Consider the following 22,926-nt stretch of genomic DNA (forward strand, 5'->3'; position numbering starts at 1 on the left):
AGGTGCAGTGACATGAAAGGACACAGCCAGGTGTGGCATCCACCATGGCTTAGAAGCTCCATGAGACTAGTGCCCACTGATCTCTTCTTTATCCCATGGGCATACCGTCCAGTATTTCAGCAAGGAGCATGCCTAGTCAAGAGAGCCGCCTTACTTAGCCCTAACCTTCCCAGCAGGCAGTTATTGTCATCTGCTGTCCCCCCGACTCCAGAGTCATGTGGGCAATTGGGGGCAGTCTTACCCTAAGTGTGGAGTTGCCTGGTAACGCGCCTGAGACTCTACCTTCAGCAGGTTTCCAGGGGAACAGAGCTCGAAAGTTACCCCACAGTCAAATGCGCTCGCAGAGGAGGGGAGGGGTTTTGTTAACTACTTAGTAGTAAGAAAAGTTCATATCTTTTAGCCTCTCTTTTTGGCCCCTATAAGGACAGGTAAGTGAAAGTTGGTTGTGCCCTCCCCCTGTATGTTAGAACAGGGATCTGTTTCCCGTCACAGCCACAGCAGGCTCCCTGCCCTCCAGTGGCCTGTCCTTTGTTATTCTTCTGAGTAAGGGCAGGAAAAGTTATGGACAGAAGGGTGGGCATCAGTCAATTCGAAGACCGTAAGTAGAAAAAGCCAGGCCTGAGGTTGGCCGCTCACCCTCACAGCCCTCTCAGAAACTGGCCACTTCACTGGGTTCCTCTGGATTGGGGATGAGGGGAACGTTCTTTCAAATCCCTCAGCGAATTTTCTGAGGTCTTTTGTCTCAGGAAACAGGGCATTCCCTCCCTGGCCTACATTTATTCAGAGATTTTTTCAGAAGAGGTCATCTTGGGGTAGAAGTGGGCATGAACATGAGTCCATTTGGGCGGCAGTGGACCAGAACCGCACTCCCCCTTGTCTTCCATAGATCAAGGACACCTTCCTGAGGACTTACACGGACGCCATGCAGAATTACAATGGCAACGATGAGAGGAGCCGGGCGGTGGATCACGTGCAGCGCAGCGTAAGTCCCAGGGAAGGAGACTGGGCTGGCCACCGCCCGTGACGTCAGGCCTTCGGCCTGGGGGGCTGCTGGGGGTGGGGGGCCGTCAGCCTTTGCTCTTGACTCCCGCTCTCCGTCCTGTGTCCAAGAGTTCACACCCAGCACTGGTCCAGGGGCCAGTTATCCGGGCCATTGGTATCAAGAGGGCCCCCTGCCTGTGGCTTGCCTTTCGTCAGTATGAATTAGGAACACCCCAAGGAAAGCTAGCTTGCCCTGAAAATCTGAAGCCTCGAAAAGGAGGCAGTGGGTGTAGGCAGCCTTGCTGAGCATTCTGGAAGTGGTGTGTATAGGCTGGGTGGAGAGCTCAGATGAGCCGTGTTTACCGGCACGGGCGGTGTCGTGGGGTGGGCAGGGGGCCTAGGAGAAGCCGAGGGTCTGGCGGGAGTGGGAAGGCCCTAGGCTGCCTGATGCTTTGCAGAGGAGATGAGGAAAATGGCGGTCTCGTGCCTGGAGGTGCTCAAGCTGATGGCCCATCTGGAGCACCCGGGGAAGTTTTGGGTTTGGGGTGTTTTTTGCGTGTTTTGTTTTGTTACTTCAGAAGCAGTATTTTTTTTTTCTTTTTGGTATTTTGATAAAAATTCAAACTTAACAGAAAAGTTGCTAGAAGAATGTAAGGAACTAGCTACCTTTTACCCAGTCACTAATCCATTTCCACTTTTGCCCCATTTCCTTGAATACTCTTTATGTCTGGGGTTGGCACATCTTTTATGGAAAGGGTCATATGGTAATTAGGCTCTGAGTGTGGTACAGTCTCTGTCAAAGCCACGCGGCTCTGCTCTTATGGCACAGAAGCGGCCATATTGTGTAAATGGGCAGGCGTGGCTATGTCTCAGTGAAACTTGATTTACAAAATCAGGCAGCTGGTGAGCTGTAGTTTACCAACAACAGCTCTCTCTTCCTCTGTGTACATCATTCTCCACCCTAAACCATTACTTACCAGTAGAGATCTTATAGATCTATAAGGTCTAAAAAGAGCTTTTTAGTTTTGTTAATGTTTATTTATTTTTGCGAGAGCGTGACCACGAGAAGGGGAGGGGCAGAGAGAGAGGGAGACAGAGGATCTGAAGCGGGCTTTGCACTGACAGCGGAGTCCGAACTCATGAGCCCTGAGATCGTGACCTGAGCCGAAGTCGGCCGCTTAACCGACTGAGCCACCCAGGCACCCCTAAAAAGAGATTTTTAAAACCATTTTTGTCTCGGCTTCCCCATCAGTATCCTGATTTAGTTGATCTGTACCTTCAATAGCACCCAACTATTGATTTTGATGCTGATCCAGGCCAGAGAACCTACTGCTTTGCTTTGTGGACTTGGTAAGGAAGCCAACACAAAAACGCAATCTAGGATTGACTTCCTTTTTCTCAGTCCAGTTGAGCCTCCCGGTGAATATAATAGTTAATGGAGTCTCAGCTCATCTGTACTCACCACAGCTGTGCCTGTTCACTCAGGGCCTCGGCCCCTGTTTCTCTTCTAAACGGTGCAGGGTCGTGAGGGAGGAGACTGCTCTGTCTTTGACCCGCACCCTTTGGCTCTTCCCCTCCCCCGTTAACAGCTGAGCTGCTGTGGCGTGCAGAACTACACCAACTGGAGCACCAGCCCCTACTTCCTGGAGCGCGGCATCCCCCTGAGTTGCTGCATGAACGAAACCGACTGCAATTCCCAGGATCTACACAATCTGACTGTGGCGGCCACCAAAGTTAACCAGAAGGTACACTTCCTGTCAGCCCTGACGGGATCCGTGGTGAATGTTTGGGGGAGGGCTTTTTGTTGTCGTTTCTATGGAACTGTGACAAACGGGTTAGAAATGTAGTCCAGGAGAGAGTGCGGGATCTTTCTGTGCAGCCCTTTGGAGCCTGGGAGAGGCACTCGAGGCTGTCCGCTCCTGAAGGAGTGAGCTGTGAGTCAGCAAGAAGCTACCAGGCGTAGTTAGGGAGGTTTAGCTACGGTTCCTGTTCACCCTGGTGCGGATGTCAGACAGGGAATGTTGCCTTTCTTCTTTCTGGCTGTCTTTCTTCTGCTTAATCTACCTTCTAAACATGGAATTATTCACAGCTGGGTGCCAGTCCTTAGCAGGAAGGGGGACTAGAGTTGACAGACAACATCTGCTCCTGCCAGGAGGGTGGCCTTTATTTTAGGGCGTTCTCGGCTCTAGGAAAAGAAATCAGCAACTCCGCTTCAACTCACTGTCAGAATCCTGACTCCCAAAGAAATCAGAGAGAGGGAGAGGGAGAGAGAGAGAGAGGAAAAGACAGGCTAAAAGAAATCTGCAAGGTAGCATGTACTAAAAATGAAGGAAATAAAATTTCAGTAGTCAGAGAAAAAAGGAAGACCAATTCTGTATCCCACTTCACAGAGAATATGATGAAGGCATGATAAAACTGTGTGAAGGGGGTCTGTGTTCTTAAATGTTTAGAGAAATTCCAGATAAAAAATATGTTTTGGTAAAACAGAAGGGAGGGGAAAAAAACACCCTATTGTTGACTTTACCTGCTGTTCCGCAGCCATCGGGTAAATTATCTTTTCTTACTAAGATAAAATTCTGTTCTTGCAAGGTCTTCAAAACTTGATGTGATCTGGGCCAACTACTGAATAATTCATAGAAGATAGCCATGTTCTTAAGATTAGAATGTTAAGAAATGGTTTCTATATTTTACCCATTTAATGTTGGTATTTGTAGCATAAATGCTACAGAGCATTGTTGCCATTCTAGAAGCTCATTCTGTCATTCTGGGCTTATTGCTTGCTACTGGTGTCGTGAGGTTAAGATGTTCAGTACTGACTGCTTCCACTTCCTGTCTTAGCTCAGAGGACATCTGCTCCTACTGGAATTTTCTTATAAATCCAAAGCGTGAGGCTTCCTTTGCCTCTCATCAGTAAGGTGACTTCTGGTTTCCTTGTGGACATCCCCACTGAGCCCCCATAGATGTTGTTATGCTGCCATTTTACGAAGCGCCGAGCATACCCAGCTGCAGTGGACGCTCCAATTTATAAAAGATAAGAAATGCTTTTGGCTGTGAGACGTTGGCATAGCAAAGTCTCAGGAGGTCGTTTGTTGAAGCAGGCAGCCATCAACCTGGATAAAGTCTTCCATTACAGCGAAATTTCCTTTGTGAAAGGTGGAGATCTACAAGTCAGGAAGGAGCATGGGCTCTGGAGTCAGACTCCAGTTTAAATTCTGGCTCAGCCACTTGCTGGTTGTGCAGCCCTGATCGAGTGACTTACCCTTTCTCCGTCTTCTTTTTCGCATCAGTAAAAGGGAGATGATGATCCCCCCCACCTAGGATTGATACGAGGATTGAGTGACATAAAGTATCTAAAGCACAGTGCCTGGCCCAGAGTATAGACAAGAGAAACGTGAACTGCGATGTTAAATGCTAACTGTGACGTAAACATCACCCTGATGATGGTGAGGTCTGTCTTCCACTACACCACACCGTGTCCTTTATTAGGAAAGATACCCCAGGGCCCCGGCTGGAGGGTCTTTTGTTACTATTCAAAAGCAAGTTGAGAGCCGTAGCCTGTAGTGCATCTCTGTGATCCTTAGAAAGAAAGATAGGGTAACATTTTTTCCATTTCATTGATAACCTACAAATTGACCTCACTCCCTGCCTCCCCACCCCACCTCCTGCCCCCGTCCTGCTTTACGTTTTCTTGGCCACCTCAAATACCTGGAAAAGGTGCTTAATTCCTCCGACCTGGCTTTCTCCGTGGAGAAAAAGTGAGTGAAAACTGAAATTTGTCTACTAAGTCTTATCAGATATTCCCATTCAATGCCCACACGAACCACTGAGATAAGTTCTTGGGTCTGAGGCTCAGATACCCCACCTGTAAGAGGCAGGAGATGGGGACGACGTGAAGATACTAATAGTATAGATACTTGTAAGTGTTAGCCACCCCCCAGCTCCCTCCCCCGGGAGGCTTAACTACTGCCACATTGTAGTTCTATGGAATCCTGTTGTCTAGAATAAATATATTCTAAATCCCTGTAGATCTTTTGGTGTCTTGAACCCTATGCTTTAATAGCACAGAAGGATGACTCTTGGCTCTTTCCTGGCAGCCTGAGAAACCTACCTTGTACAAATAATGGGCGGGGGGGGGGGGTGAGAATAGTTAAGCAGGATGTTTATTGTTTTGTGTGAGGGATGGAATTTATTTTGGTTTTGTTAGCAGGATGTTGAGATAGCTGCAGGTTCACATGGCTAAACAGCATTGACTGAGCCCCTACTCCATAGGAATTCTTGACCTTTTTTAAGAACAAGAGGAAGTGAGATGGTTATTCTGGTTGGCCGCTACTGATACACCTCTTCCCAGAACCTGCCTGGGACGAGCTGTCTACTCCTCATATCAAACATCTGCCACTGACAGCTGTTTCCCACTGGCGACTGTGTTGATTTCGACATGCTGAGAGGGCAAGCAAATGACCTATTCTGTCTCTGGATGTTTCCTAGGACACTTAGCAGGTCTCTGTAGATTTATCTCACACCTGGACCACCAGGCTTTCATTTTAGGAAATTAAAAGGGATTGTTGTGGGCAGGTAAGATCACGGTGTAGTGGGGACCATGGCGTGGGATACAAACACGGCCTGTGTTCTAGTACCACGGCAGTCCTTGTGGTCTGCCGGTCTGTGCTGAGATCTGGAGGATGGGCCTGTGGGTCCACGTGGTGAGTAACGGAGATGAGTCTAGAGATGGAAAGCCTTTATTTCCGCCTTGCCCTTACACTGTGGAGACAACAACAAAAAAAGCGAAATCAGTTCCATCCTTCTCATTTTAAGTAACCCCCTCCTCTGATAGGCTTCATTAATTTGCTTTCTTCTGTGGAGTGAAAAACCATGTGAGAACTTTTCTTCTAGAAGAGTACTCCTCAAGCTTTAAAGGGCATATGAAACATCTGGAGATATTGGTCACATTCATTAAAATTCGTTAAAAATGAATAACCTGAGGATTTGACAGATTCTGGAGTCTGGAGCGAGACCTCAGATTCTGCATTTCTAGCAAACTCTCAGGTGATGGTTGCTGTTGCTGCCCCTGGAAGAGCCCTACTTTGAGAAGCAAGGTTTGGAGAGAACGATTTTGTCACAATTGCCCTAATGGCGGGAACCTCATTTTTCTGGTTTCACTTGCTGATGTGGCGTGGGCTTATCAAAAATGTGATTGATTGTGGAATCTCCTACAACAGAATAGAAATCATGCATTAGCAAAATGCAGAATCCAAGTTCATAGGACAAATGTCTATGCCAAAATATATTGCAGAGTAAGAAACTCACCCACCTTGCTTCTCTCTGGTTTGTGTGGTTGGGTTTGTGTTTTCATATTTTGAGCTGACCTAACACTGGTGTTGGGCTGAACTTCATTCCTCCACCCGACCGTCACTGGCCTGGAGAAGATACGGTCATGACGGCCACCTCAGCAAAGCTCTGTCTTAATTGCTACCATTTGGCAAAGTGTTCAAATATCCATCTCTCTTCTTTTCTCTCCTTGAATTCTTCCTAACCCAACCTGTTCTCCCTTCCACCACCTTTTGAAAAGTAGTTTGGTTTTATACTTTCACTAGTAAAAATGAAATCAGCAAGCAATCTTCTACAATAAAGAGAGAATCAATTTGCAGAACTCCTCATAAGCAGTCATATATCTCCTTTCCCACCCGCCCCCAGCCTTCAAATTTGCGTCAGCTAACCAAGAAGTGTAGTTTTCCCACTGCATCGAAAACGTGTCAAGGGCACCGGGGTGGCTCAGTCAGTTAAGAGTCCGACTTCAGCTCAGGTCATGATCTTACGGTTCGTAGGGTCGAGCCCCGCGTCGGGCTCTGTGCTGTCAACACAGCTCTTGTCCCCCTCTCTCTTCCCCTCGCTGGCTGGCTCTCTCTCTCTCTAAAAAATAAATACACATGAAAAAAGGAAACATGTTAAAGCACTGCTGCTACGTTAATGTACTTCTCTGCAGACAGACTGAGGCTACATAAAATATCACTCATTAGAAGGTACAGCATTGGTAGAATTTTCGTAAGTTACGAGAAATATTACAGTGTTAAATTTTGAGTTTAAATGTGGAAGATGTGTTTTTTTGTGTGTTCTTCAGATATTATTACAATTTAGTGTGTCTTTCTTGATAAACAAGAATCCTTTTTGCCCCCTTTTGAAATCAATGTCTTGATTTTTGCAGACTTTAGACATTTAAGTAGAAGCCCTCTCTCAGAAAACTGGAAAAAGACCATGTCTTCTGAGTCTGTTATGTCAGTTCAGAAATCTAGGTTGATGTGGTCCAGTTTCAAATAAATATACACACACGCATGCATGCACACGGGCACACGCACACACAGAGTTCAACCTGTTGGGTACTTAACAGGAAGAGTCCACTTTCGCCTTTGCATTATGGGCGATTCACAAACTGTGGTGCTTACTACCTAGACTAGGTTGGTAAAATGTAATCCTGAAAAACAACAGTGAAAAAACGTGTTCAGCAACATTGTTGAACTCCAACCAGATCGTTTATTTTAAAGAAAGGTGATTCACATTATCAGTATCAAACTACCATTGAAATTGGTAAAACTTGTGTTGGTTTGAATCACGTTTGAAGATTTCATAGTACGTTATGGGGAAATTCACTTCATTTTATGGCTAAAGTCAACTGACTCCAGAAATGGGAAGTGACTTGTCCAAGGTCACATAGTAAATTTGTGGAAAAGAGGACTTTCAGACATAGGTTTTTCCCTGTTTTAAAAAAATAAAATAATGATCTCCTTAGGAAGAACCCCCAAACACCATAAAGGTGGCAGGCATTCAAGCACTTTCTCTAACCAGATGATTTCTTTTTTTTTTCTGAGATGTTGTCATTTGTTGTCAAAATGCTGGTAACTATGTTTGTGATGCTGAGTCTTTCCGTGCAAGGATGTGGAATGCCTTTGTATCCTTCGAGTCTGCTTCCCTACCTCTACAGCATTTGCCTCATAGATCTTACAGATTTCCTGCTATATTTAATCCTACTACGGAAACATTTCTGGCTGAAAGTATATATCTGGGACTGGCTTTAAAATAATCCAGCCAGGGGAGGAGAGGTGAGGAGCTCTAAATGAAACAAGATTGGCCACATGTTAATTGCGAGGTTAGAGAAGGAGTTACTTCGGGGTTCACTGTACTACGCTCTGTGCCTTTCTGTATGTTTGGAATTTTTCTGATTTTTTTTTAAGTTTGAAAAGAATGCTAATGAGAGTTCCTAGGGTGAGTTGCAGTTGTACTTGCTGACTGCGGGGTCACAATGTTTGCTGGGAGTGTCGCAAGTTAACACAGCCCAGTCTGGCCTGGGTAAAACACATCTCTGAGGCCACCTCTCTCTCTCTCTCTCTCTCTCTCTCTCTCTCTCTCTGTCTCTCTGTCTCTCTGTCTCTCTGTCTCTCTCTCTGCAGGGTTGTTACGATCTGGTGACCAGTTTCATGGAGACAAACATGGGGATCATCGCTGGAGTGGCTTTTGGAATCGCGTTCTCCCAGGTAGCCTGCGTCATTGTGCGGTCAGGCCTGTCCTTCCCCAGCCTCCTGCCCTGGCCTCCCTCCCTGGTCTCCGGATTCCCCTCCTGCCTCCCTGTTCCTTGGGGAAGGCTGATAGATGGGGTCAGAGCTCCTTGCTCATTAGTCCTCAGGTCATCTGTTTATTGATTTTCCTTTTTCAACTTAAATGAAGTTTTGCCATCAAGGGAATATCGGTTACAGTTCAACTAATGACTAGCTCCAGAAAACAACTTGCTTCTTCTGTAGGTCAAATGGAGGTTAACTGAACAAAGTGCTGGCTTAATTGGAGCATAAACAACTCCAAGCATCAAATGGCTGATCTGGATTTGGGGGAGGTTTTTTTTCCTGGTTGACCTGTCCCGGTTTTGTTCTTAGTTCCTGTCAATTATGCACGAGACGTCTCCTTTTCCAGAAAGTCTACATTTAGCAAACTTCATCTTTGTGATCATTGTTTTACTCCTAAGGACTATTGGTTCTTAGAGGAAACTGAATTTTTGTATATTAAACTTTATATCCCTATATCCCCACCCAGTGTCTATAAAATAGTAGGGGAACTAATTCTGCACATGAAGTGAACAACACATACTCAAGGATGGAACAAGATTAAACTAAATCTAAAAATCTAAATCTAAAAAATTTGGCCCTCCTCCACAGGCCTCTGATCTGGCAGCCAATGATACATTGTTGCTATGATATTTCTATGGGTAGAAGGATTGGCATGTATACTCAACAACCAAATGAAAACTTCATGTATGTTTAACTCGGAATTTTTTCAGACCAACAGATCGTTTTTCTAACAAAGCCTAATTAATGTTCTCTCTCTCAGTCCTGTCTCCACCACTCTAATTTCCCCTGCCCGAATTCAATATTGGCTCTCTCAGACTATGCTTCCCTCTTCCCGACGCCCCCATACCTCCTTCCTTCCTGCCTCGTAATGCAAATGTACTTTTTTTAGCCAAGTTTGTCCTTAAAACTCTTTTTTAAATTTATTTATTTTGAGAGAGATGGCAAGAGGGGAAGGGGCAGAGAGAGAGACAGAGAATCCCAAGCAGGCTCCGTGCTCTCAGCACAGAGCCCCACACCGGGCTCGATCTTACAAACTGTGAGATCATGACCTGAGCCAAAATCAAGAGGCGCTCAACCAACTGAAGCATCCAGGCACCCCCATCCTTAAAACTTTTTAATTGAAATATGGCACATATAGAAAAATGCATTAATTATAGATGTGCAACTTAATAAATTAGCACAAAATGAACACACCTTTATGTTATACCTGTGTAACCTTCACTTAGATCAAAGACTAGAACATTGCCCTAGTAGTTTTTGCAAAGAGAGGGTTTAGGCTCAGGTGTGTCGAAAAGCTTTTCTTCCTCAGTGGTTACAAAATCCCGTGTGACATTTTATGTCACAAGAGCGTGTGGAATCATCCAACAGGAGTGTGTGCTCCTTCCAGCAGTTTTAAAATTCTTTTACCACACTTCGTTTTTTGTAGCTCAGGAAATGAATTAAACCCTCAACACACCAACACACAGACACAGAATGACACCACAAACAGTGCCAATGCGTCTCCAAAGACGTTTCGCAGAAAGTTGCTGCCCCGCCCTTTCTTCCGATTGCTATCATACTTGAGTAGTAACACTTCAGTGACGTATCTGTAATGGCCAAGGGACATTGTAGAGGCTCCAGGACGTCATGTCCGATATAGATGTGCAAGGTGCACTTGAGAGCTTGTACGTCCAGTTTACCACATGTATATGTGGTGTCAGGTTAACGCCTCCGACAGGCCAGGCTTGTGCTTGGTGACTGAGGACAGCTGTCGCTTTGGAAGAAGGGATATAGGTCTCCCCTAATGGCTATCCTAGAACCGTAAAGGAACATGATGTCAATACTCTCCATGGGGAGAAGAGAGCATCACAGAGCCTGGAATCTCATGGATAAAACCTATCATCCAAGAATATTACTGCGTAGCCATGAGGGGGCACAGGGGATTCTCCTATTTTCATTAGTGAGGTGAACCAAGTCATGAAGGATCTGATTAAGACCTCGCTTCTACTTCTCTCTCATGCTTCCCTGTGGAGGGGTGTGTGGGGATTTATGCTTTAGACCAATTGCCTGATGAGCATTAAGCTGTCTGCACTAACCTTGGAGAAATCCCCAACGTGGGGATGGTCGAGTTTGTTCTGTGGCCCTCTAGGGCAGTGAGAGAGGGGCCAAAGCCCCTCAAGGAACCCCCAAACAAACTCTCTGCAGGGATTCTAGGTGTCCTCAAGGTCCCACATAGTGGTTGGGATGAGAAAACAAAACACAAAGCCCGGTGACCTTGCATAGCTAATACCATCCACCTACGTGACCAGACAGGTGCAGTGGTACAAGACTTGGGACCTGCCACGCTCAACTTGGGGCAGGGAGAAGAAGAGCCATCGCTGGCTTTTACTAGCCTGATGTGCTAGCAGCTGCAGTTTTTAATGGTGCCAGCAGCCTCGGGGCTCCTGGAAGCTGGAGTTGGCTTCCAGGTACCAGTAGATCCATCCATGGCCTCTCTGGAACAGTGGTGGCCACTTACTAGATGCCTATTCAGGTAGAACCAGCAATACTGACTCTAGTCAACCACCCAGAACGGAAGCTTTAGCCACCAGTGTTCAACATTTTGAAGATCGACGCCAGAGTAAAACTCAGCAAATGTTGGCTTGTTTAGATGAATCAGTCATGTCAGCCTATGTCTTGGCCCTCCTATACTAATGGAAGTTCTACTGAGTGGAGGCCAAAGTAGGTAGGAAAGAACAGAGCACGCTCTCATGTGCTTGCCGGCTCTCTCTTTCTCTCTCTCTGTCTTCCCCTTTCCTCACCTGCCCTCTGCCTGCTCCTTGCCCTTTTCCTCACCTGCTCTTGCAACATCCATCATTCTCATCTGTCGGGACACACTGGCCTTGCCCATCTGTTGTGTCAGAAATTAAAGGTGGTATAAAGTACAAGGAAAACTAAGCCAAGTCTAGCCTTTTAATACACTGTGCAAACTTTGTCCCGTTAGCCACGTTAGCTAACTTAAAGCCCTTGAGTTCTGTTTGTGGACAGCAGGAATTGGGCAGGCATTTGAGGCTTCTCTCCACAAACTTCCATTGCCTGAGCCCTGTCAAGGGAAAGCCCGCTTGTCTGGACTGGACGGGCAGGTCCCACTGCCCTAGAAATTTGTAGCAGGAGGTTGGAGTGTTTTGAGAGGGTATCTCCTCCCTGCATCTTTGAAAGCTTCTCTTTTACTCAAGAGAGCTTGGAGAGACACACACTCAAGCAGAATGTACGTGCATATTTGTGCATGAGAGAGGAGAGAGACAAGGAGGGAGAGATAGAGCGAGAGAGAAACGGAGGGAACAAAACTGGGAATATCACCTCCCCTGCTCCTAACACGGCCTGGAAGCCAAAGGTGAGGGTGTCTGGGTCTGGACACTTACTCCATTTGTGACGCCCCTTCCCACCTTGGTTGGCTTTCTGCTGTGTGTTGCAGGGGAGAAGTGGTAACGCTTCTGCATCCAATGTAAACAGACACAGGGCTTCACTAGGCTGGATTAATTCTCTACATCACAAGATGTTACAGTCCTGAGTGGGGTCGGTAGAGGTGTTTTCCAGAAGGGGGGAGACTTGAATGGCTTGCTTGAGATTAGGCTGCTCTTCTAGATCCAGGATTATAATTCTGACTTCTCTAGCTGGCCTGCTATGTCAAATCTTCGGGCCAAAGATCCCTCTTGTTCTTGCCTCAGGTGTGGCACCTAAGGGAAACTCATTGTGTGCTTTCATAATGCAAGGGTTTGAGTCTGTGGGGTTGAAAGCAAGAAGGTACTCATCACGAAATACAGATCCTCCTCCTACCCATCCATGCTCTGACCCTCACCCCTGCAGAGCCTCTCCCAGGGCCCATAGGCTGCTGGGATGATTCATTACGAACCAGGATTTCTTTTCTGGGACCTGTTGACCTCTTCCATGTAGAGGGCAGGACAAAGCTGTTGATAGCCTGGATGACACATGGCCAAAGAAAGTTAATGGAGCTATTTACTTACACCTCTTTCAGGGCCTGAGATGGTCCCAGATAGCATTTGTACAGTTTTATGTCAAACCAGATTCCTCGGCACTTTCCCAAAGACTTGGAAGTTCTATTTAGTTTCCCACTGAAGTCATAAGCGTAAAATCTCCACAGGCATTATAAAGATCTAAGTTTTTGATCTATTGCTTGTCACTTTCTTATTAAGAAACTTTCTTATTAAGAAAGTTGCCTTGGGCACCTGGGTGGCTCAATTGCTTCAGCGTCCGACTTCGGCTCAGGCCACGATCTCACAGTTCGTGGGTTTGGGCCCAGCATCGAGCTCTGTGCTGACAGCTCGGACCCTGGAGCCTGCTTCAGATTCTGTGTCTCCCTCTCTCTCTGCCCCTCCCCTGCTCACACTCTGTCTCTCCCTCTCTCTCAAAAATAAACATTAAAAGAAAAAGTTGCCTTTACAACTTTGCCATCCTCCCTCCACCCCTCAGCCATCAGGTCTTGGGCCACATTTGGTTCCCATGGTGATGGCAGGGAGGACGCCCTTGGCCTATCTCCTCTTACATCGCTTGCCTTTGCTGACATGGGCAACCCACCCCCCAGCCCCTCTCTCCCACCTCTAGGAATGTGCCCTGTTGCTGTGATTTGCAGAGCCCCAGTGATGCAATCCACGTCCCTAGAGCTTTGCGGCACCCAGGCCGCTCAGCCATCTATGTGAGAGCGCCTTGAGAAAGCCTGGAGTCACCCTTTTGTTAAGTAGAGGGCCTTTCTTCTCTCTCCCCCCTCCCTAGTTTCTCAGTTCTTGAAGCAGCAGAACCTCCCAGAGGTTTTCATGACCCAAAAGAAAGTAGAATATAGTACCGGCAAGGCAGAGAGTGGGAAAAATAAAAGTTTACCTCCAAAAATTAGACAGAGACTAAAACTCCATAGGCTGAATGATATTAGGCATTTCACCAGCCACAAGAATGGCAAGTGGTGGTTCTGGGGTCTCCGTCCTGAGGGGTTTCCAGCATAAGAGACCAGGTCTTCTTTTCTGCCTCCGTCTGGGGTTTAAAGCAGGAGTCTGTCCAAATGCCTACGTACTGCATCCTTCATGCATATGAGCAGTGTGGTCCTCAAAGGCAGCCCGGAACCCCACAGAACATACCTCTGCTCTTTGAGGTGCTTTTTACATGTATCTAACCTGAGAAAAAGTATCATCTAAATAAGGATGGACTTCTCCGTCTAGTGGCAAGCAAGCATTTGTCCTCCCCCTGAGTCTTCCATGACTTTGGCTGAACAGGCCTTCTGTTATGTACCCCCCAAATCATTTGGTAATAGCTGCTATTAAGTATAGGATGCTTCCCCCCAAACCCCGACTTTCCCTTAATTGGTACTTATGGAGGTGAGAGATCAAAGTTTCTTGCAAATATGATTAAAAATGCAGTAGCAAATTTAAAATCAGTAACTCCAGGGGTGCCTGGGTGGCTCAGTCAGTTAAGCGTCTGACTTTGGCTCAGGTCATGATCTCACAGTTCTTGAGTTCAAGCCCCATACTGGGCTCTGTGCTGACAGCTCAGGGCCTGGAGCCTGATTCGGATTCTGTGTCTCCCTCTCTCTCTGCCTCTTCTCTACTTGTGTGCTCGTTCGCTCTCTCTCTCTCTCTCTCTCTCTCTCTCTCTCTCAATCTCTCTCTGTCTCTGTCTCTCATAAATAATAAATGAATTAACTTAAAAATAATAATTTTTAGAATCTGTCTTTTTCCATGGGCAAACAGGAAGGTGTGTTTGTGCCCCAGAAATATACACTAAAGTAAGTTTAAAAGCAAGTAGCTTTTATTTGTGCCAATATTTTTAAAAGTTACTGTTTCTGTGAGAAGGTATGTCCAGTGCTTAAGAATGATGCCGTTCCCGTTCTGGAAAAAAAAAAAAGTGGAGGCACATGCTCTATTTCCTTGAAATCAGAGATTTTGGATACAAGCAATACTTAAACACTCTAAAGAGATTTCGGGCTGTATGGCTCATGAATTGCCACAGAGGCCAGGAGCGTCGGAAAGTACTGAATTCTAGCAGCGTTGCAAACCATGAAGCATAATGGTAACTATCGTGTTTCAAGCACACATGAGCTCAATGAGAAAACACTAAACTGATAAGCTTCACAAAGAAAGAAGAGTTTAGGAACTCGAAATCAAATGAGGAGATGCCCACTGAAAGCCCTCTCTCTCTGAAGTTTGCAAAATGAAGCAGAAAAGAACCCCCAGTAATGTGAGACGGAGGAGGTATTCTGGAAAGGACAGGGTCTAGGCCGAGCTGTAGGGGTGGGGGACAAGGAAAGGGGCTGTCCTCCTCCAGGGGAACAGGTGGAGCTCAATGTGAGTTACCAGTGTGGTTTGGGGGAAGATTCTTTCTCCTCCCCTGAGCCCCTTGTTTTATCTGGAATGTTGGGATGGTAACATTGTACAGGGAGGTGGGAAGGGTTAGAGAGCTGGATATACTCGAATATGCTGTTCCTCTAATGCTCACATGTTTTTTTGGCGGAAATCTGGGTTTTAAACCTTCCCACTATGTTCTGGTATGGCAGTGGTCCTGGAAAATGGCAGTTCTAATGAAAAGGGACGAGCTACGAGGTTCAAAGTCCTTACAATCATTGGGGGGGGGGTGTTTAATGTGTCACTTGCCATAGAATTCTCGAGGTTACAGCCATGGTTCCTTTGGTGGTTTGGTGCCAGGTGCACAGGACTGTGTATCTTGTGGCACAAAATGAGGTTGGCCAGAGCCTTGGTAGGAGGGAGGGCGAGCCCAATAAGGTGGTAGTTTTTCCTTACCTGACAGAGGCTATAGTTTTTATATTTCACAGCATGGTTTTACTTTTGAAGAGGAAGATAAGAATCTAAGATTTCAGCAAGAGAGGTAGCCAGATGGACGGGAACCTGAACGGGTGGGTGGAAAGGCAACAGAACAGAGGTCAACACTGGGACCTGGTGTGGGCTGCACATGTTCCGCCTGTAAGATAAGGGCAACTACCTGGACTGCGCTGAGTGCTTCTCTCACCCAGAAGCCTTGTTTAAACACAAACTCTTTATCTTTTAAGTTTATTGATTCTGAGAGGGAGGGGTAGAGAGCGAATCCCAAGCAGGCTCCTCACTGACAGCACAGAATTCGATGTGGGGCTCAAACCCACAAACCGGGAGATCATGACCTGAGCCGAAACCAAGAGTCGGAGACACTTAACCAACTGAGCCAGCCAGGGGCCCCTTAAACACCACTTCTGGGCCCCACGCCTCAGAGTGTGGTCCCACAAGTCTGAGGTGAGGCCCTGAGAATTTGCATTTCTAACAAGGTTCCGCGGCATGCTGATGCTGCTGTCCTGGGGCCACACTTGGAGTGACACTGTGCCAGATTATCTGTAAAGGTCATTCCCACCTTTGATCCAGTAAAAAAAAAAAAAAAAAAAAGGCCAATTGCTTAAGGAGAAGGGACTCCATGTGGCCAAGAGAAGCTGCAGGCCTCTTATCTCAAGTGCACAGTCAGGTTCCTGTCCAAAGAATGCTGATCCTCCAGAGTCAGGAATGAGAATTTTGGTTTCCAATAAGCAGAACAGATGTGCTTGAGGATGTTTGGATGGTGTCACAGCAGCTTTTATCAGATCCACCTGTGCTACTGAAGTCAAAGTCTTGTGAGGAGGTGGGGATATCCTGCTCTCTGTTGTTCCAGAGCCCCTAAAACCTAGGGGTTGGGCCTTCAGTGTGGATGGGCTCGTTTAGGCCTAAAATATCTACATCGTTAGAGACCAAGAGAAAACCCTGATTTCCCCTTCCCCTCCCTAACACCTCCCTCTCACGAGCCATGACTTTCTTACTGGAAAACTCACCTGGTCAAGAATAGTGTCTCCTTGTCTCAAGGAAAGAACTGTGCTCGCGTCAGCCAGGTATGGCTGAGGTGGCATACCACGTTGAGATCTCTTCGCAGTGCATGTGTTTACAGCTTTGAATTAAATGTTGGCCTTTTTGTTAAGACCTCACGGATTCCGTGGTCCTTCAGTGTTTTCACTACTCTCCTAACACGGGAACAAATTTAAATAGTGCTTATGTGTCAAAAGTTGCTTTCAAGTGGCCAGAGCAAGCTGCAGTGGGACGTTATGGCCAGTTCTAGAGCCTCCAGCTGTCCTGCCTGAGCAGCGAGACTCCCGAAGTCTTCGACCCCACTGTTGAGATCACCTCTGATCTTTTTCTCTAGTGCCCTTTTCCTCACTCACATGGAAAAACCCTCAGTTGTCAAAAATTACATCCAGGGGTGGAGCCCGTGGGTGGCTCAGTTAGGCGTCTGACTCTTGCTTTCGGCTCAGGTCATGATCTCACGGGTTCGTGAGTTCGAGCCCCAAGTGGGACTGTGCGCCGACAGTGTGGAGCCTGCTTGGGATATTCTCTCTCTCTCTCTCTCTCTCTCTCTCTCTCTCTCCCTCTCCTTCCCTCCCTCCCTCCCTCCCTCTCTGCCCCGCCCCCACTCATGCGCACACACGCCTGTTCGCACATGCTTGCTCTCTCTCTCTCTCTCTCTCGCAAAATAAACGTTTAAAAAAAATTACATCTAGAGGGTCATAGGCGTGTGTCGTTCCGTGACTTGAGACTCTGGTCTTCGTTTCTCGTTCTGGCACCAGCTGATCGGCATGCTGCTGGCCTGCTGTCTGTCCCGGTTCATCACGGCCAACCAGTATGAGATGGTGTAAGGAGAAGGTGAGTGGATGTGGGGAGCGTTCAGTTTCGGGGTTCTCCCTTTGGGGCACATACTACCCTTCAAAGGGGCAAGGGTACCGCCTGGCCACTTAACTACTTGCTCGCTGGGGCACCTGTGCATGTGCTGAAACCTCGTTTCCGTGGTGCTGGGGAGGAGATGTGGTCACTGCTCTTGTGCAAAATGTAGTGCCCTTTCCAGCCTGTCACCTTCTTTTCAGTCCTTAGTAATGGTGAGTCACTCACATATTTTCATTTCTCTCATAGTCTTTCAAGAACGATGGCCTAAGAGACCCGTTTTAAAAAGGAACCACGGCAATCTTTGAAAGACTTGCAAAGGATGTCAGAGCACAGTGCATAACACACCTGTCCCGCGCTCCCTAACCCCCCACCCAGCGTGCAACTGACCCGCCCACACAGTCTCTGCTCCGCCTTCCAGCCCGCATCATGTGTAGCGTTCCATTTTGTGAAGCCCCGTGTGCCAGAGTGTAGCCAGGTTCCCTGCATCCGGTCCTAGCGGACCCCACCTGAGGCCCCGTGCGCACCAGATCCTCCATCTGTACTTGGTCCGACTGCAGCTCATTGTAGGTGACTGGTCATCCCACCATCACTGGCCCGGCCGGGCCCTGCATGTAGTGTGGAAGGCTCCTGCTAGCCCTTCATCCTGATCGATAAACGCCATACCCCTTGATGTAGATAAGCAGCTAGCTAGCTGTTCTTCTGGCTTAACCTCCTTTGGTTTGGTTTTCCCTTTACTAAGGCTCTTACTACCTTCTTCAGGCTGCCTAGGATACGTAAAGAGATTCATCAGTAATTGTCCATGCGGAGAAAAAAAGCATGTGTCACGCATGAAGGGAACTGCTGAGCGTTAGGTGGCCTCCTCCTTGCTCATTATTGTTACATGCCTGGGTATGTGTAGACAGTTTAGTGCACCTATGCCTCTGGTTGAAACCTGTATAATCCTGTTACCAAGCCGTATTGTTACTTCCTGTGAAGGAAATATTACTTCTGTTTCTCCCCAATTAATTGCTATTGTGTTATTTTACTTCTGTATTTTTTCTTTGCATTGACATTACAGACATCGAGGACCTCATCGAATCAATTTAAAAATGAGTGTGAAGGGGGAACAAAGTCAAAATATTTTTAGAAGACCTTCAGAAACAATGCCTCTGTCTAGCATGCCAACAAGAATGCATTGATATTGTGAAACATTTGTGATACATGTATTAATAAATAGAATCACTACAACTTGCCTTGTTTTGTTCTTTGGTTGTTGTGTAAGTTTCTAAACACGTATTTCTATTTCATCTCGTTCCACGGGGGATTGGAGGAGGACCACCTTCCACGCTGACACACGGCTCCACGCATGCTCTCACCCTACCGAAACAGCCTCGGGCAGTGTCAAAGCTGAAGGGTTAGGTTTTTTTTATGGACACTTCAGGAACTTAAAACATTTATCATGAACAGGATGTATTACTGTTGGCCGCAAAAAATAGATGCTTTGCATTATTTCAGGCTAGAGGCAGAAAGATTTCAGCGGTTTTCAAAAGTCTGAATGTCATTAAAACAAACCAACAAAAAAAGGAAATGAGCATTGATTCTCTCCTTTGTTGTTTCTAATGAGTGTGTATTTTTCCCTCACTTTTTTCTCCTCTGGATTGAAGGAAGATAGTCTAGAGAAGAAATGACATCATACCATGCCGTCATCCCCATGCCCTGCTTTATACTAAAGTATGGAATCCTTATACTTGGTTAAAAGAATGTTTTAGCAATAGGTACAGCATATGTTATCTGCGATCTGTATTTTCCTCCTGATGAGTCCCCTTAGAGGAAAAAAAAAAACTAGTAAAAGTATATATTGATCCCAAAAAAGTAGATCTAAAAAGCCCCCTCTTTTCTGTAGAACAACCTGTAATGAGGACAGAGATGGCATTCTAACCATATGCATTTATTAGCCTGAACATACATCGGTGCTTACAAAGGGCACTGCCCCACACCTTCAGATAGTTCATCTTCAAAAGATCAACATTTTTAGGGTTGCCTGGGTGGCTCAGTCGGTTAAGCGTCAGACTTCAGCTCAGGTCATCATCTCATGGTTTGTGGGTTCGAGCCCTGCGTTGGGCTCTGTGCTGACAGCTCAGAGCCTGGAGCCTGGTTGGGATTCTTTGTCTCCCTCTCTCTCTTCCCCTCCCCTGCTCACACTCTGTCTTTCTCTCTCTCTCTCAAAAATAAATAAACATTGGGGCGCCTGGGTGGTTCAGTCGGTTGAGCATCTGACTAAAGCTCAGGTCATGATCTCGCAGTTTGTGGGTTCGAGCCCCGCGTCGGGCTCTGTGCTGACAGCTCAGAGCCTGGAGCCTGCTTTGGATTCTATGTCTCCCTCTCTCTCTGCCCCTCCCCCACTCACACTGTCTCTCTCTCTCGCTCTCTCTTTCAAAAATAAATAAAAGTTAAAAAAATTGTTTTGAAGGTCAACATTTTGAGAGAATTAAGATCTTAGAGTTTCTTTGGGTTTTTCTCTAACTTTTTGTGTTGTATCTTAGCTCATTAATATGTGCTAAAAAAAAAAAGTGCTGCTTTAGTTGCTTCAGTTTTGGTTTGCAATTTTGGTTGTATTTTATTCTAGACATTTTGCAGTTTTCTTTAGGATTTATGCACTGAATCATACAGGAATTGTTTTGTTTTGTTTTCTAAGTTTCCAAATGTGTAGAGTTTGAGGCTGCATTTTTGTTCAAAACAACTTGGTTTGTGAGATAAAGATTCTCTGTTATTTGCTGAGGCTTGCTTTGTGCCCTGGTATGTGGTTCCAGTTTGTTCTGTGTGTGCTTGAAAGGGATGTATATTTTCTGATTATAGGGTGCAGAGTTTGAGTAAGGTTGTAAATATATTCAAGTAGTAAATTTTAGGACTGTTCAAATTATCTGCGTTCTTAGGAATATTTTGTGCATTTGACCTATTGGGTTCCGAGGACGATGCCCTAATATCCCCCACCGTGACTGTGGATTTTGTCGATTTTTGCTTCATGTATTTTTAAGCTATATTGTTAGGGACATGCAAGTTCATGATTATGTCTCATTGATGAATTATTTCCTTCGTCATTATCAACTGACCCTCTTTATCCCTAATTATGATTTTTTTCTTTTAAAGTTCATTTTGGCTGACGATTACAAATGTTAAGATTACTTTTCTTTTGATGAATATTTGCAAGGCTATTGCTCCAGACCCCTCTGCTTCCAGCCCTTTCTGTGTCATATTTCAGATGCATCTCTTAAACAGCATGTAGCTGCATATTTTCTTCTTTGGCTCAATATGAGAAAGTCTCAACCGAAAAGCTTAATCCAGTTATGGATTGTGATTATGGATATACAGGATTTGGTTTTATCTCTAGCACATTTGTTTCCTGTCTACATTTCTTTCTTGTTTCTCTTCCCTGCCTCTTTTTTTTTTTTTTTTTTGGAAACTATACATTATATTTATTCTTTTAGTGGTTAATCTTAATTTCTTAATGTGTATACTTGAAATATAAAGCTTTTTAAAATTTTTTTTAATGTTTATTGATATTTGAGAGAGAAGGAGACAGAGCACAAGTGGGGGAGGGGCAGAGAGATGGAGACAGAATCCAAAGCAGGCTCTGAGCATCTAGCTGTGAGCTGTCAGTGCAGAGCCCAACACAGGGCTCGAACTCACGAGCAGTGAGATCATGACCTGAGTTGAAGTCCGATGCTTAACTGACTGATCCACCCAGGTGCCCCGAAATATAAAATTAATCAGAATCTCTATCTTCTTCCAAAATAACACAAAGACCTCGGAGTGTGTTAATTATAGGCACTTCTCACTTAAATTCCATGCTTCTGTTGCCTGACATTGTGTTTCTACTGTCTCCCAAAATGAATCATGACCATCACTGTTTTTAGGGCTTATTTAGATTTACCTACCTGCATACCAGTTTTTTGTTCTGTTTTGTTTCTTTAACCACTGTTCCTTGCATCTCATCCTTTGGGGTTCAATTTTGGGTTTGTTTGTTTGTTTGGTTTTTTTTTTTTTTGAAGTACATGTTTGTTAGCTTATCAAGGAGTTTATTTATATGTGCTAAATTATCTCAATCTTTGAAAAATCTGCATGTCATTTGTACTCTTAAATGATAGTTTAACTGGGGCTAAAATTCTAATTTGGTAGTTGAAAGTATTCCTGGATTTCACTGTTGTTAATAATAAGTCTAATTGTTCGTTTTGAGGTCATTTCTCATTTCTCATTTCTCCCTAGTGATATCATTTATCATTTCTCCCTAGTGATATCATTTCTCACTAGTTGCCATTGAGACTTTTTTGGGGTGCCTGGGTAACTCAGCTGAGTGTCTGACTTCAGTTCAGGTTATGATCCTGTGGTTCATGAGTTTGAGCCCCGCATCGGGCTCACTGCTTTCAGCACAGAGCACGCTTCAGATCCTCTGTCCCCCTCTCTCTCTCTCTCAAAAAAGAAGACTCTTTTTTTCCCCAGCTTTATTGAGATATAATTGACATATAACATTGTGTAAGCTCAAGATGTACAGTGTGATACATGTATACATTGTGAAATGTTCACCACAATAAGGTTGGTTAACACATCCTTCACATAATTCCCAATTTTGTTATTGTCTTGGTGAGAACATTTAAGATCTACTTGCATAGAAACTTTTTTTAAATTTTTTTTTTAACATTTATTCATTCTTGAGAGACAGAGAGAGCACGAGTGGGGAAGGGGCAGAGAGAGAGAGGGAAACACAGAATCCGAAGCAGGCTCCAGGCTCTGAGCTGTCAGCACAGAGCCCGACGTGGGGCTCGAACTCACAAACCATGAGATCATGACCTGAGCGGAAGTCAAACGCTTAACCGACTGAGCCACCCAGGTGCCCCGAAACTTTGAAGTATACAGTACAGTATTGTTACCTCTATTCACCACGCTGTACATTACATCCTCAGAACTTACAAAAATGAAAATTTGTGCTCTTTGACCAACATGTCCCCATTTCCTCCACCCCCCAGGACTAGGTCTTGTTCTTTTAATAGGTGTGGGAAAAGATAATTGCATGCTGACCTCCCTTGGATAGCTGAATCATGGTTAATACTGGATAGCCCGGGACATCATTGCATGTAACACCCTGGGAGAAAATAAGCATCTCAAACCTAATACAACAGTGATGCTAGCCTCGTGCTCTTGGGTTGAGTGTTTTAATACTTTTAATTAATTGCCAACTTTTCTCTTTCTAAATCTTAATGAAAAAACGACTCACTAAATCATTGTACGACTCTCTCTTTGCCTTTGATGATCCTCTTCCATATATAATGGACTTTCTATCTTCTATGCCTCTTAGAGCCTTTCATTTTTTTCCCCCATGTCTTTATTTCTTGGAGAGCATCCTGGATAACTTCCTCAGTTATGTCTTCCAGTTCTCTTCTCAATTTTGTCTCATTATTTGTCATTTTCATTTTCTTTTTTAAAACTTTCTGTTCTTTTTCTTTGATGGCCTCTTCTGCCGACTTCTCATCTTGTGTCTAATACTCATCTATCATTATCCTTTCTTTCAGATATTCTAGTATCTAAAGTTTGCGGGTGCTAATCCTCTTGTATGTTATGTTTGCTGACTATTACTCATAGTAGATTGTTTTCTTGTGTTTTGAGTTTGCGTAAGTAAG

The 22,926-nt window shown here is 45.3% G+C and overlaps 1 protein-coding gene across 2 annotated transcripts in view; it reads left to right on the forward strand.

Annotated features, from left to right (window-relative positions):
* The window catches only part of TSPAN7 (tetraspanin 7), a 125,231-nt gene extending 106,729 nt beyond the window's left edge, over nt 1-18,502 (forward strand). Inside the window, exons 4-8 of one of the 2 annotated variants that reach the window (XM_042974939.1) lie at nt 887-982; nt 2,571-2,726; nt 8,421-8,504; nt 17,182-17,257; nt 17,522-18,502. In XM_042974939.1, coding sequence (XP_042830873.1) covers nt 887-982; nt 2,571-2,726; nt 8,421-8,504; nt 17,182-17,250 — 405 coding nt within the window. In that variant the 3' untranslated portion in view covers nt 17,251-17,257; nt 17,522-18,502. The remainder of the gene's footprint in view (nt 1-886; nt 983-2,570; nt 2,727-8,420; nt 8,505-17,181; nt 17,258-17,521) is intronic. The other variant, XM_042974940.1, reaches the window with a different exon arrangement.
* Nucleotides 18,503-22,926: the final 4,424 nt, after the last annotated feature.

The sequence above is a fragment of the Panthera tigris genome, chromosome X (assembly GCF_018350195.1).
Source record: "Panthera tigris isolate Pti1 chromosome X, P.tigris_Pti1_mat1.1, whole genome shotgun sequence".
Classification (NCBI taxonomy): domain Eukaryota; kingdom Metazoa; phylum Chordata; class Mammalia; order Carnivora; family Felidae; genus Panthera; species Panthera tigris.